At 37.2% G+C, this 15,397-nt stretch overlaps 2 protein-coding genes across 2 annotated transcripts in view; one reads left to right on the forward strand and one right to left on the reverse strand.

Moving 5' to 3' along the window:
• DIPK2A (divergent protein kinase domain 2A) overlaps positions 1 to 15,397 on the reverse strand; it is a 263,792-nt gene that overhangs the window by 48,384 nt on the left and 200,011 nt on the right. The gene's annotated exons all lie outside the window — the stretch shown is intronic.
• SLC9A9 (solute carrier family 9 member A9) overlaps positions 2,580 to 15,397 on the forward strand; it is a 209,620-nt gene continuing 196,802 nt past the window's right edge. The window contains exons 1-2 of the mRNA XM_063339370.1: positions 2,580 to 2,899; positions 13,203 to 13,405. Coding sequence (XP_063195440.1) covers positions 2,725 to 2,899; positions 13,203 to 13,405 — 378 coding nt within the window. The 5' untranslated portion in view covers positions 2,580 to 2,724. The remainder of the gene's footprint in view (positions 2,900 to 13,202; positions 13,406 to 15,397) is intronic.

A 15,397-nucleotide genomic window follows, 5' to 3' on the forward strand; every position in this document is an offset into this window, starting at 1 on the left:
TTTTTCCCACTAATATATTGCCTAGCAATTTGTAGTGTATATGTGATAGTCAGCATATTCTTCGTAATATTTTTCACAGAATTTTCAATACACTCTAAAATACTTCATATTAAAAGAGAGCGCGCAGAAGACTGGGAAATAAAGAATTCAAGTTGTTTATGAAATCTAAATTCTTCCCCCTTGCTCCTAAAAAATATACCTTTTATTCATATGATCATGTATTATTTTTTTTTATGTAACTGATGTGATGAGTATGCAAATGGATAGGACACAGAGGACAAATAACTCAGAAATTTCCATCATTTCACCTCCTGTTATTACGTTTATTTTATTAAATTAAATTATTTATAATAAATTAAAATATGTTTATTGTCAACATCTGATACTAAATCTAAAATTATTTGTTTCTTATTAAGCTCTGGCATAGTGCAAATGGCTACAGCATGTGATTGTTTCACAAACAAGCATCAGCTTATCTTGTGAGATAGGGCAGAATTATAACCCTGTTTTGCAAAAGGGAAAATGCAGCTTTGGGAAATTAACACTTCGGCATTTCAGGTATTTCATACAGCAACGGCTCTAGCAGTAAGACTGAGAAACTCCTTATTGTCTGGTGAGAAATATGGGTTCAAGTAAATTCAAATAGAAAAGGGAGTTGCACCTGGTCTCCCAAATCTGAGGTGAATGGTCTAATCACTGAGATTCTCAGTATAAAATGACCTCCTTTCACTGTTTTGTGCTTATTTTCCATTAATTTTATTATAAGTGCCTGCAAATTACCTATTTGACAAGGGTAGCAAAGAACTCTGGTTTTCATAATAAGTAAATCTTTGTTTTTCATTGTGATAGATACTGAATGTGGTTATTGTCAAATTATTTTTGGTTTGCTTTTGATACTTCCATATTGGAGATGGATGATCAGTCTCACAACATTACAGTCACTGTTGTTTCTAAACTGTGAATATGATATCCAAATCAAGTCTCCATTTTTATTTTTCTCCTTTGTAAAAGTTACAAGCCTTAGCTATGTGACTCCAGCATTTTAAAGAGTTGCATCAGTTATGTAATGAAATTGCTACACCTAAGTCCTTTATACATTATTTTGTCATTCAAAATACAGTAGTAAATAATTCTCAACACATACAGGTTAACATCAAAGTTTTATCTTTACTTGAAATTGAGTTTCATGGTTCATTAACTTGAGGAGTATCAGCTGGTTTTTGTCAACTTTTCATCTCACAGAGACTCCACTGATAATCATCTCAGAAACAGAGTTTTGACTTAAATAATCCTGACTATGTTTGCAAATTATCAGGTAAAATTACAAAAAGAAAGAGACAATGAGGGAAACACAAAGGAGAGGAGATAATGAAGCAGTTGAGAGGACAGGGTAAAACCAGCGACAGAGACTGAAAAAAAATATCTGGTAAGCAAAGAAAAAGCATTAATTAAAAAAAGAACTAGAAGGAAACTGCTTTTCATGCAAAGTGAAAGAAAAAATTAAAACCTGTAAAGTATGGTGAAATTAGTTTACAGAGAGGATGCAACTGATTGTTTGCCAAGCAAAAATTATATTAAAACGTTGCAGATCAAAGCAACAGTGCCTCCTTAGGAACACACATACTATTATGAGCTACAGCCATGAAATTACTGAAAGTATGGATATCTTAAGTATTTATTGCTACTTTATTTACCTTTGAGAAATACCTGACTTGGAATGGATTCTGTGCAGATTAGCCCAAAATGTTTTTTAAAAAATATGTTTTGTGAGATTGGGACAAAAAATGAGAAGGTTGTCCTTTTTTTAATGAGAAGCAGAATCAGGTTTTTTTCTGATGATGATGAGAGTTTATTTGGTATTCTCCAGTATAATACATGTATTGTGCCCCTGGGCTTGGACAGGAACGCTTCCATGAGCATTAGCTATAAGTAGTAAGACAATTTCTACTGTTTTACTGGCTTAATTGAGCGATGTACATAAAAACATGCAAACAGCAGAAATGATGGAAAGTTAATTCCGCTGCATTTTATTCAGTTTGATAGGTTTTTAAAGTGCTTTTAATTTTAGGCAATTGGACCCTTGCTTTTACAAAGATCTTTCAGTCTTTCTGCAGGATCAATACAAGTTCAAGGCCTAAGTCTTGAAATCCTTATTCATTGTTTTGTTTTCTTCTTCTGTCTTTGCACCATAGTAAAGTGCCACCTTTATTCTACATCACATTTAAAAGTAAGAAAGAGGAAAGATTGTTAAACTTCCAAAACGTAGTGAAGGTTGTGATGCCATTCTTTTAACATCATTTTTTCCACCTTAAATTATCAAGACAAAATATGATTTTTAGGATTCAGAGTATGCTGCAAACCACAGGGACAAATATGAACACCGACTAAGTTTTACAACAAAACTTTAGAAACTGACAGAGCCTGAGCCTTGGAGGCGGTTTGTGCATCTACAGCTGGAGCAAGCGCAGTCCAGCGATGCAACCGTAACATTAAAAATGAGACAGGGCGGCTTTAAGAGAGAAACAGGAAGCTGTAACTAGAACCCAGCTGAATTCTGAGCTGGGGCACTTTACCCTGAGGCTGCAAATGAAACAGATGTGCTTGCTGTGAATTTATGTACTATCTGGACTTTTTTGTACCAAAGGTGGTAACACTTTCCTTCCTGTGATTATTTTTTTTTTTATATAGTTTTGTTTTGCACATATTTTCCATAAAGGGAATGAAATGGAGAAGTTGAAGAAATACGTATCAGTGAAAGATGAAGATCAGTTTTATCATCAGGGAGCTGTGGAGTTGCTGGTCTTTAACTTTCTGCTTATTCTTACAATATTAACAATTTGGTTGTTTAAAAACCATCGATTCCGCTTTCTGCATGAAACTGGAGGAGCTATGCTTTATGGTGAGTATAAATTCAAGTGCCAGCTTAACATGGTCTAGTTGCATATTTATGATCTGGCACTTGAGATCAAGTGCTGACACAGCTCAGAAAATGCACTGAATGAATGTCATCAGATCTGTAGCTGTACAGTAAAATAATAACGTAACAGCATCTCATGAAGTAGCTCGAGGCTGACTTGTTAAGGGAGCAACTATCATGAGCTGATTATCCTCACGATGCGCACGTTATGTTCCTCTATGGGCAGAGAGATGCTGCATGACACTTTGGGAGTTAGGGAGTTTGTTGTTTTCAAAAGAAGCAAATGCCCACAGTGAAAGAGATTATTTAATCTGGTTTATTTTAGATGCTTGTTTTGTATAACATTCAAAGGTGTTAGACTAAGGAGCCTTGTGAATACAGCCGTGTTGTCTAATCGTAGTTTAAATGATCTTGAGATTTTTATTTTGGTTTTTCTTTGTGCCTTTGACAAACAGACTGTGAAGAAAGCCTCTCAAGCCTTCTCTGAATGCTGTCATTGTACTGCAATTTCAGTTTGCCTGTCTATTTCTAATCTGCTTTTATGAAGTTTTGCAATCACTTTGTGTATCACTTTCATGTAGAACTTTCTTCGTTGTCCAGTGATAAGTAGTACACACTGGTTTGATGGTATACACTTATGTGTATAATGATTTCTCTTGTCATTCTCTCTTACTGTTGTTTCACTTTGAGAAAAGCAGGTGACTGGTAACAGAAATGTTACCATAAAACACATAGGAGGGTAATGGAAGATATAAATCTGTCAAAGTGGAAGACATAAATCAACAGCTCAGTCATTACATATCTAAATGCTAAATTGTTTTGACGCAGACTTATTCTATGCACATCACATACGCTAGCAGTGTAATACTCAAAACTGTTTTTGTTATGATTGCATATTCTGAAGAATATTTGTTTATCATGGCACCCTGCATGCAAAAAAACTCTATGGAGGTTCAGTTGCAAGCCTGCAACAGAAAAGGCAACTGACAGTTGATAGTTCGAGATAGACGCTTCATTTGCTCTTTCTATATCAAGCATTTTTAGATTATTTCAGGTCCACAGGAGGACTGCAGTTGAAGATTACAGACTTCCTTGTATCCCTTTCAAACTATTTAATTAGATAAATTAACTGTATGAAATTTCAAGAACACAGGCTATTTCATCTTCTTGGCTCAGTGACTCTTCACAAGTGACTTGATACTTTGAAGGAAAGCAATTAAAGAAGAAACTCTTGGATTAATCTAGTCACTGAGCCCTTAACACCTGGACGAGGAAGTCTATGGGATCTCTTAATTCTCATCTGCCTTGCATTTATTTAAAGTTGTGAAAAAGTATTTATTTGATAATATGCCCTTTTTCTAATCTTGAAGTCTGTTGCACATAGAAAACACACTTCAACTGAGTCACTTGAGACAGAAAGACACATCACACGATACTTGGTTTAAATGCAATGGTTTTCATTGTCAGACATCACCTAGATTGTTGTTTAACAGTTTTACAGGGTACAGGCTTCATAGCATCACTGAGAATACATTTGCTTGTTGCATTTCTATTAACATCTCTCAAAGGGAAAGCCACGAAACACCATGCAATATATACATTTTGATCAACTTGTAAATGACGACAATTTTTTCTGATTAGATGGGTGACTCTTCTATAGTAGCTTCCTTTACACTATTGTGCCATTTCCCATGTGCAGCTGACAACATTTGTTGAGAATTTAGACAAAGGCCTATCAAAATAGAAATTAAACATGGGGGAATACAACATTACACAATAAAATCAGTATTTAATTAGTTTTATCTGTTGGTTCTGTTTTTCTGCCTGCCCAGAACATAATCTACACATCATGACGATAACCAGCTTATTATATTCTTTTGATCAGTTAAGAGATTAGTGCTCCAGCAGGACAGAGCTTTTGAATTATTAAAACATTCATGAACAAAGGAAACATTTCTTGTGATTGCAAATAAACTATTTAGCCTTGCATTATTTATGGAAACCTTCAAAAGGGGAGAAAAAGCTTATTCATAGGATACAGAAAGCTGATGATGTCCTTTTTATCATTAGAAATTTTGGATATGGTTTAGGTATCTTTAGCATTGTGGAATAGCAATTATGAAAAGAATTTCAGAAGTCATGATAGTGGTGTCAGATCAACAGGCAGCAATTTCATGAGAAAATCTTCATAGCACCAAGAACTGACAGTGATCTGAATCCTGTCCTCAATTATTTCCTGCCTTCTTTGTCAGAACAGTTCTGGTTTATACCTGTTTTGTACAAACCCAAAGTCTCTGCCCTAGAGTTTGCTTTACTCCAGCCCATCCAGCTATTTGCTATATACATGAATAGCAGCACAAGAAACTGATAATTTTGCTTCAGGTGATAGAAGAATATGGCCACTTGTTTGCAGGCTGTGTCCCACAGTATGACAAATGAGTCTGTATTCCCTATCAAGGCAATGTGCCATTAGGGGTATAGCAGCGGAAAGGATGGAGAAAGTGAAATATGAGGAAGGCCAGGGGAAAAAAAAAACAACAAAGAAATACAAAAACAGGAAGAAGTTTCACAGTTACTGCAAAGTGCTGAACAGCCCCAAATTGAACACGAGGAACAGCCTGATAGAGAGTTCTCTTTAAAGTATAGAACAAGTGAAAGGGTTGTTTGGGGGTTTTTTGCATAAGCTTTGTAGGAAAATGCAGTTTTAGGCTTAATAGTTCCAGCTAAAGAAAAGCCTGTACTGGAAAACTGTCCATTTAGAAACTTTAAAAAATAAGATATATTAATTTTTTTTAGCAAAGCAATAGTTCAACACTAAATATAGTTATACTTAAATTAAAAATCTTTCTGCAGGTGCAAAGAAAAAAAACCCAAACCATTTAGCATAACCCATAATCAATTCAACAGGAATTCAACATTACTTCACAAAAAAAATATGTGTAGATATATATATACACACACATTTCAAGGCATTTAGCTTGAAAGTATTTGAACACTCAAATTTTTTTGTTTGTTTTGACACCAATCTGAAAAATCACTCACAAATGATGAAGAAGAATACAGACTTACCTGTTTCTTCATTTATTCCATTGTTTTCCAGTATCTCAGAGAACAAATTTCTCTGCACACCGTAGCTAGGTTTGACAAACAGATCCCAAATAGTAAAGTCAACGTACTTACTGATTTCTGTATATCAAGGAGTCAGGTAAGCATGAAAGGGTAACTTTGTGCCACCCAGAAAGGGAAGCGCATCCTTTATATACATTATCAGCATGGTTTTCTATACAACAGCATAGTCAGAATTACTGTGGTAGATTATCTACACAAGCAGTAATGAAAACTGAATGCCACTTCTCTCAGATAAGAATAGATGGCCTTTCTCTTAGGACCAGACCCCAGAAGATGGTCTCTTAGTACCAGACTAAAAAAAAAAGACTTAAGTGCCTATTAGCCAGCTCCTGCAGAGCCTGATCTCTTTAGATACCTCAGTCATAAAATGTTAGGTGCTAAATTCCCCATATAATACATAAATCATAGCCCTCCACATTAGTGGGGGAATAGCCCAGAGCTACCATAATTAAAAAACATAAGTATTCAATATTTTTCATCCTCCCCAGAACATAAGTATTCGGGCTACATATAGGTGCCACCAGTTACCTGTGACTAAGAGGCTAAAGCACTCCTGCAGGTAGGCAGCCAGAATGTAATTAAAGAAAACCCACTGTAACAGACAAACAAAACTCCCACCAATACTATCTGTGCCTTTTATTGGCTAGGTTAATTAGCAACTGTGGTTGAAATTGTTCTCAGCTTGAATAGTTGTCATCCCTAGGGAATGTGTGATGCCCGTTAGGGTGGAGGTGAGCCTGATGGAAGATCTATCTGCCCTCAAAGTTGTGCTCTGTGAGACTAGTCGATCAGACCGGAAGGAAAACATAAAAAGGATGAATGACAGAATACAGTCATTGCAGCACTCACAAGAAATGGCTTTGTGTTGCTGTGGTTAGAGATGCTTCCTGAAGTTTTGAGGGGATTGGAGGGCTGGGATTGGAGGTCTACCACTCTTTTTTTCTTCTCTCCAGTTTGGCTGTTGCCAGGTGTGCATGGGGAAGCTGCCTCACAGAAGCCCTTCCTTAGCTGCTTCTGAGGATCCCATACGGCTTGTTTGGAAGTGAGGCACGTAGCAGAGTTCTTTATTCCGCTTTGGTAGAGATGTCTAATGATTAGGCAATATGATTTGTACACCTCCTACATCCATTCTGCTTCTTGTGTGGAATAATTGTACTTTTCTTCCGATTGTGAGTGTGTTCCTAATTCTCAAAGGCAGCAATGGATGTAACAAGTCCCAGAAAGAAGAATCTCTAGCCCTCAATGAAATAATGAAGAGTACTTCTTTGTCTTCCTGACTACAACATTCGTAATGAAGAGACATTGTCAGGATTCAGAGGAATACATGAGGAAAATCATGATTGAGGCAGAAACTGACATTGTAGGAGGTAGATGGAAGACAGGAATAGCATTCTTGAGGCAAACAAAGAAATGTGGAAGAAATTCTAAAATATTTGGAAAAATCAAGTAATGGCTAAAACTGCCTCCCTGAATGTCATTATTGAGGAATGCATTTAACAGCTGACTAGATAAAATCCTGGGGAAAGAACAGTCCTGTTTAGCTCAGGAGTTTGGCATGAATGGCTTATGAAATCCCTTCCAATGCTCTCATCTATGATTAAGGATTTTATCCTACTTCCACTGAAGAAGTTGGAAAACCTTCATTGCTTTCAATTGAAACATGACTGAGTTCTAGTTAGAGTGAAATTTTGCTTCAAGATCTTACTTCAAAGATCAATTGAGACTTTTTCAAAGAAATCTGTAACATTAGTTATACCCTTTTCTGTTTCAATCCTGCATTTAAATGTGCTTTAAAACATGAATTAAAAGAAGCCCTGGTACTAGTTTTGAAAGAAAATATCTTCAACACGGGGAAGCTGAGATGAAAATTTTTATAATTGGATTTGGACTCCTAGAATACAAGACAGGTACTCTACGTTGTGCCACTACGCTCAAGTTTAGCCTTGCATAAGAGTTTGCATTTACAATTACCTACATCCTTAACTGATGTAGTACTATTTGAAACTTTTTATTCATGCTAACCAATACCTTAGTATAATAGGTATTGGTTAACGGATATAGGTAACGGATGCAGCATCATTCCTGACTCATCTTCAGGGAGTTTTAACTGCCAAATTCCTGAACTTACGTGGTAAAGCCAGGCTTTCTGTGCATACCACTATGAAGTCAGAACTATTTGTAGAGAAGGTATGATTTTACATAACAAAGTCCATAGAACTTTGTGAGAAAAATTTCATGTTAAATTATTCTGCCATGAAATACTGATTGCAAGGAAATTAGAAATTATTATTCTTTTTTCATAGTAGATATATCCAAATGGTATTTCCCCAATCTTTTTTTTTCTTTAAATGAACTATAAAGAATGTTTCAGAAGATACATGACAAAAGCATTATTTCAGTTTGGAGGGGAGAATAGTAGAAGGGAGAATACATTATACGCCTACTTAAAAATTAATTATTTCTATATAATCTGCCTCCTGAATTCTACCAGGGAAGAAATGTTATATAATGATTTAAAGCAGAAAGTGAATTCCATAAATTATACACCTACTAAAATATTAAATACACTCTTCCCAGATTTTTAATTCCCTGGGGATTTTATATAGGGTCTTTGGCACATTTATTATTACTGAAGGAAGAATACAATCCCATCGCTTATATTGACTCTTACAATATAGTGTAGTGATAGCAATTGTCTTCGTCTGAACCTTCCATATTGCATTAGAGAATATTCTGAAGTCATCATTATGGATCCTGTCCATATTTTGTTCAAATGTAATACATTATAGAATTTCCTTGAGAATTAAAAAGACCCTAAAACCCCATTGATGCCCTGAGAATATTGACTGTTATAATCTTCTCTAATATAATTTCTCCAATACATGTATACTGTTGGATACTCTCACAATTTCCTTGTTCTTTCATTATCATTTCATTATTTGTTTTTGTTATGTTACCTGGATCTGGACTCCATCAGAGGATAAGATCTAAAGCTGGTAGAAGAAAACCCAAAATGCAAACTTCAATTCCAGTTGTAAATCTCAGTCAGTGTTGATCTTTATTTCTCTACAGCTACTGTGATCATATTTTAAAAATATTTCTGCAAATTAATTTATTTATACTCAAGAGCTGTCTTGCAGGACTAGGACCTACAATATTTGCATTGTTTTCCATTTTAGAAAATTCTTACAGAGACAGTTTGAGACTACAGATGAAGATAACAACATTTCTCAGAATACAGAGTAAGAACAGTCCCCTACTCCTAGTCTAAACTTAACACTACGTGTTGAAATAATTTACCCTTGAACATTTCAGTGCAATTGCATTACTATAATTGAGAACATTTGTTTTTATTTTTAAAAACTATCAAACAGGATGTGTTTCGAAGTATATGCTATATTAGCCAATTCAACACACATACTGGGAATCTCAAAATGTTGTAGGACATAGTAGTCCACCTGGCTGTACAATAGAGATGGTAAAGGCAATGTCAGCCAGTCTCCACTGATCTCCCTTCAGCACTTCGATGTTGCCATTCTGAAAGTTATGATGTGTACAAGCCATGTAAACAGTTAAACTTTAAAGGCTAAAAAATAAATCAGAACAACTCTGAATACTAGGATATAAACACTTATTTTAAAAATCACTTTCATGTTTTTAGCTCTTCATTCTCCACTTTTGAGCTCTCCATTAAAAACAGCACTATTTCCTCAAAGTCTTGTCTTCTGTATGCACCAAGACGACTTGTACTAATAAGTACAATGCTCATTGTTGCTGGTATAAGAGAAGCCAGGCTAGTAGAAAAAAATTACTGTCCAGAAAAAGGCAGGTTAATATGACAGATGCTGTAAACGAACAGGTAAATGTTAGAGACCAGGAAATGCAGCAAGACAAGAAGTTGGGCAAGCACAGAAGAATCATGCGTGGGAAATGTAATGAGGGACATACAGGGAAATTTGGTAAGCAGACAGAGGGAATGCAGAAGGAAAGAAAAGGGAAAGGAAAGAGGAGACAATGGGGATGCGTGAACAGGTTGTAACAGCACATTTGTCTAACAAAACACTTCTTTCTCCTGACTATTCGAAACCTATTCCATCTTGTGACCTGTTACTGATGCTGGCAAAGCGTGTTGCCAAATGTTGCTGTTCTTGAGCAGTCCTTTTCTGCCAGTGTCCTTGCACAGGCATTGGTGGTCTGCAAAATGTTTTTGTTACCTGAGCTGATTAAGTCTATGTAATACCTGGTAACAGAAGTGCAACAGAGGCTATAGCTTAAAACATTGAGTGATAGGAACAAAAATGGGAAAGGAAAAACTAAAACTTTTCTATTTTACAGAGTAAGAAGAAAACATAAATTCTTGTCCAACCACCAAATGAAGTTGAATTTTTAATGTATTTGAAATCTAATTTGGAAATGAAATATGTGGTTTTTCTAGAGGAAATCTAATAAAAATAAGATGAAAACCCTAGCTGTTTTAACTAATTAATGGTTTCCTGGGTTCTGACTCATGATTTTGAACATCTGGGGCTGACCACTGTAGAAGTCATATTTCATAGTAGCAGGGGCAGTGCTTGCTTCCCTTTTCCCATTTGTGCTTTCCCCTAAAATTTTGAGGAATTCCATCTTTTACTACAGCTAGATTTATTATCTGATTTATTGCACAAATGCTCTACAACTTCTGAAAGTGGCCTTGGGATTTTCTACTGCTTATCTATATCCTCTACCCTTTAAAGAAACCAACCATACTAAACAATAGATACAAAACAAGCATAAATACATACGCATACTAAACAAGCAGCACAGCTGTTACTCTCTAGTAGCTGCAGTCCGGGAAGTACAGACTTGCCTTGTGTGTATGCTAGAAATCAGCAGTTCAGAGAGCCGCTGTTATGGGAAAATGTGTCAATAACAAAGACATTCTATTTATCTCTCTAGGCATTTATGATCACTTTTGTCACCATGGCATCAGATTACTGGATAAAACTTAAATATCATTATTTTTTAGATGTTTATCAGCTATTTCCTGTAATTTAATTTCTCTCTTATCTTTCATTAGTAAGTATATCCATCTAGATGTTTAGATATCTTCCACCAATATTTAATCTGAGTATTCTTAGCATTTTATGAATGTGTTCATAATTAGTTACTGTAAAGCTGTTTATCATGTACATGGGACTTAAAGCATGGACATAAAAAAAGCATGGAAATTAAATTTGAAACCAAATCCAACTCTCTGAGGGTGGAAATAATCTCAGTAATGTTATCTAGCTAAATATTAGTCAACTCTCCTGAAATAATCATGCAAGCTCCCACTAGAGCCAACAGAAAGAAGCGTACCTTCCAGAGGACAGTTGCAGAAGTACATTTTCCTCTCTGTTAACTGTAAAGGGAGCCAAAATGTCTGTCTGAGTAAGAGTCCTAAATTGTAGATAATCAAATCAATTAATCCCAGTCTTGATCTTCCTTTCCTTCTTCCTGCTTTTATTTTCCCATCTTTATAGAGTCTCAAAAATAGAGTCTTCTACAGAAAGTAGAATGTGCCTAAGGATACTGTGTTAAGAGTTTTGCCCTCATGAATGAAGTGTATGAAATCACCAAAAGCACAGTTGATTTTTGTATGCTCAGTACAGCACATCGGTTATGCAGGCATCCCTCTTCTCTATGTATCTGTTGAAAATGGGGTGGTTGAGCAACTCAGTTAATAACTATATCAGAATGATTCCAGCAACTGGATAACAAAAAACAGGAGTACAGCTGAATGTATGTCAGACCAACATCTGTATTCTTATTCTAATGAAATAGACTTTAGCAAGGCTTTTGACACTGTCTCCCATAACATCCTCATTAGGAAGCTGAGGAAGTATGGGCTAGATGAGGTGACGGTGAGGTGGATCGAGACCTGGCTGTGTGACAGAACTCAGAGGGTTGTGATCAGCGGCACAGAGTCCAGTTGGAGGCCTGTAACCAGTGGTGTCCCCCAGGGGTCAATACTCGGTCCAATTTTGTTCAGTACATTCATTAATGACTTGGATGATGGGACAGAGTGTATCCTCAGCAAGTTTGCTGATGATACCAAACTGGGAGGGGTGGCTGACACTCCGAAGGGCCGTGCTGCCATCCAGCGTGACCTGGACAGGCTGGAGAGCTGGGCAGAGAAGAGCCTAATGAGGTTCAACAAAAGCAAGTGTAGGGTCCTCCACCTGGGGAGGAAGCATGCTAAGCACCAGTATAGGTTAGGGGTGGACCTGCTGGGAAGTAGTTCTGAGGAGAAGGATCTGGGGGTCCTGGTAGACAGCAAATTATCCATGAGCCAGCAGTGTGCCCTTGTCGCCAAGAAGGCCAATGGAATCCTGGGCTGCATAGGGAAGAGTGTGGCCAGTAGGTCGAAGGAGGTCATTCTCCCCCTCTACTCTGCACTGGTGAGGCCACAACTGGAATACTGTGTCCAGTTTTGGGCTCTCCAGTTCAAGAGGGACAGGGAACTACTGGAGCGAGTCCAGCGTAGGGCAACAAAGATGACTGAGGGATTGGAGCATCTCCCTTATGAGGAAAGGCTGAGAGAGCTGGGGCTCTTCAGCCTGGAGAAGAGAAGGCTGAGGGGAGACCTTATTATGGCATGTAAGTATCTAAAGGGTGAATTTAAGGAGGATGGAGCCAGACTCTTTTCAATGGTTCCGAGAGACAGGACAAGGGGCAATGGGCACAAGCTGGAACATAGGAAGTTCCATTCAAATACACGGAAAAACTTCTTTGCGGTGAGGGTGACAGAGCACTGGAACAGGCTGCCCAGGGAGGTTGTGGAGTCCCCTTCTCTGGAGATTTTCAAGACTTGCCTGGATGCAGTCCTGAGTAATGTGCTCAAGGCAATCCTGCTCTAGCAGGGGAGTTGGACTAGATGATCTCTAGAGGTCCCTTCCAACTCTGAAGTTTCTGTGATTCTGTGATTCTGTGAAATTACCATCTTGGAAGAATATTTTACGGTCATCCATGAAGTGTTGAGTGAGGTGTGGCTCTGTGAAGGTGGAAACCCTGAGAAAGTGGTGTCGTAGCTTTAATAGAGTTCATTTTTTTTTCCAAATCAGTAATTGTATAGCATCAGATACTTAAAGGTACCTGATCTCCTTGGTTTTGTTTTTGTTTTGTTTTTACTCTCCAGGCCTTGTAATGGGATTAATTATACGATACGCAACAAAAGCATCAGATGTTGACAGTGGAACTGTTTATGAATGTGAAAAGCTGAAATCTGGGCCATCCACTCTACTTATTAATATAACTAATCAGGTGTATGAATATCAATACAAAAGAGAGATCAGCCACCACAACGTCAACGGTCACCAGGGCAATGCAATGCTTCAAAAGGTAAAACCTGTCTTATTTTTGTTCTAAACTGTAAGATATTTCTTTTATTTACACCCTAGAGAGAGGAAAACAAGTTTCAAGCTAAACTGTGACACAGAGAGAGAGAGGCTATTCTGAATTTAGGGTGAGAAGGGTAACTGAGGAAGAAGAACAGGAACAGAAATAAGGTGCAGTAGAAATCTGACCATCATTTAGCATACTGCATAGCTTTATGCTTGCAGAATAGTTGCCTGAACTCTTTTACGTGGCAGTCTTGCCTCCTGCAGACACTGCGTTCACTTGCAGGCGAAGCTGTTACCTTGAGTTCATTGACACCAAAACTTTATAAACCCCACTGTTTAATCTGTTTATCCTCTTTCTTAAAAGTGGCTAGCTCTGGCAGCATAACACAAGCGAGCTTTACCTTCTGTCTACAAACTCTAAACATTTTACAAAATATAAACTTCTAAGTATGTAAACTTCTTCCATAGATAAGTGGGGGTTTTTATAATGCTATAATGCACTACAGCGTTCTCAGATTCATTCAGTACTGCCCTGGTCCTCAGGAGGGATTTCACTGGCTATCCCCAGGCTTGGGGAGGCAGCATTGTGGCAATTCGGGCTGGATGCAAAAAGTGAAGCACTGGAGGAAGTTTACAGTCCTTTACAATATCATAGCCTTTTCTCTTTTCCAGTATATAACAACTAAAATACTTTACTTTGTTACTATACTTTTCCCCCCACTCCCTTGCAACATTTACTTTTTGTAATGTTCACTTTCTTAAAAAAATTACATGACTTTAAAGAATTTAGGAGTGCGGAGGGACGTTTTAAAACCTCGAATTTATGCTCAAAGACATCACATATTCAGATGAAGCTTCTAAGCCTTTACAAGCGTTTTTTTACAGTATTACAATATATTATTTTGGGTTTTTTCCAAGTATTATTGTTTATCTAGCACAGTAATACATATTCCTGTGTATTGTAGTGGTTATCATTATAAAAACTTTTAAGTTATGCTTAGAATGTACACTGGGGAACTCAGCAGAACTAGGATTTCACCATCTGCTCAAATTCCTTGCTGACGCAGCACCATTGTGTGCCTGTCTGTCGTTACTGCCGGACTCTGCCATTCTCAGAAAGAACTAGACTGTCGGGGACTACTAGAGCTGTGGTGGGTGGAGACAGGAAAATACTGTGGCAGTCAGACTAGTCAGATTTTGCTGAATCTTCATCCTTTTTCCGGCTAGTTGGTTGCAAGAGGTTTGTCTTAGTCAAAGTGTGTGTTTAGTTTCCAAGGCAAATCCATTGCATTTGAACATCTTCATCAAACCTGGTATACTGAAGCTGACCTGTGTTATGAGAAAGGAGGAGCACTAACTCACACAGAAATTTCTGTTGCCCTTACAGGGGATTGCCCAATCTTTGTTCCATAATCTCGCTTTTTTGGAAGATTCTTAAAAGTCTCAACTGTGAATTGTGGGTTTCTCTGTATTACTGGAGACGTCTCGGCCTGCCTGGGTTTTCATCACTCCTTTTTACTTTAAATGTATCTGGCAGATGCCCTCTTAAAAAGAAAATAAATAAAAAAGGAAAGAGGGAGGAACTCAATAGTATTTAGGAGACCATAACAATGCCTGGCAGCCTTCCTGACTGGCAAAAGTACTAACATAAAAAACACAAAATATGATCACACTGTGCTGTGTTTTTTGTAGAACTGTAATTCGCTTTTGACCTCAGTGTAAGGTCAAAGTGCATTTATCATACAAACACGTATCCTTTAGAACACGGTTTTGAATAATGAAACATGCAGTCAGGATTTCTGACCTCTATGAGAAAACTTTTAATGTTATTTGCTGAATTAATTCCAAAATTAACATTTCAGACTGTTAGTTCATAAGTGAAAAAAATCCTTTTTCTATCATGCTTTCAAGAAAGTTATTGGCATAACTAAAGTTGCCGGCACGTTGTTTGCCAGCAAGTTTTTTTCAACTTCATAACTCAAAGTAAGCA

This window comes from Chroicocephalus ridibundus, chromosome 6 (assembly GCF_963924245.1).
Source record: "Chroicocephalus ridibundus chromosome 6, bChrRid1.1, whole genome shotgun sequence".
NCBI lineage: Eukaryota > Metazoa > Chordata > Aves > Charadriiformes > Laridae > Chroicocephalus > Chroicocephalus ridibundus.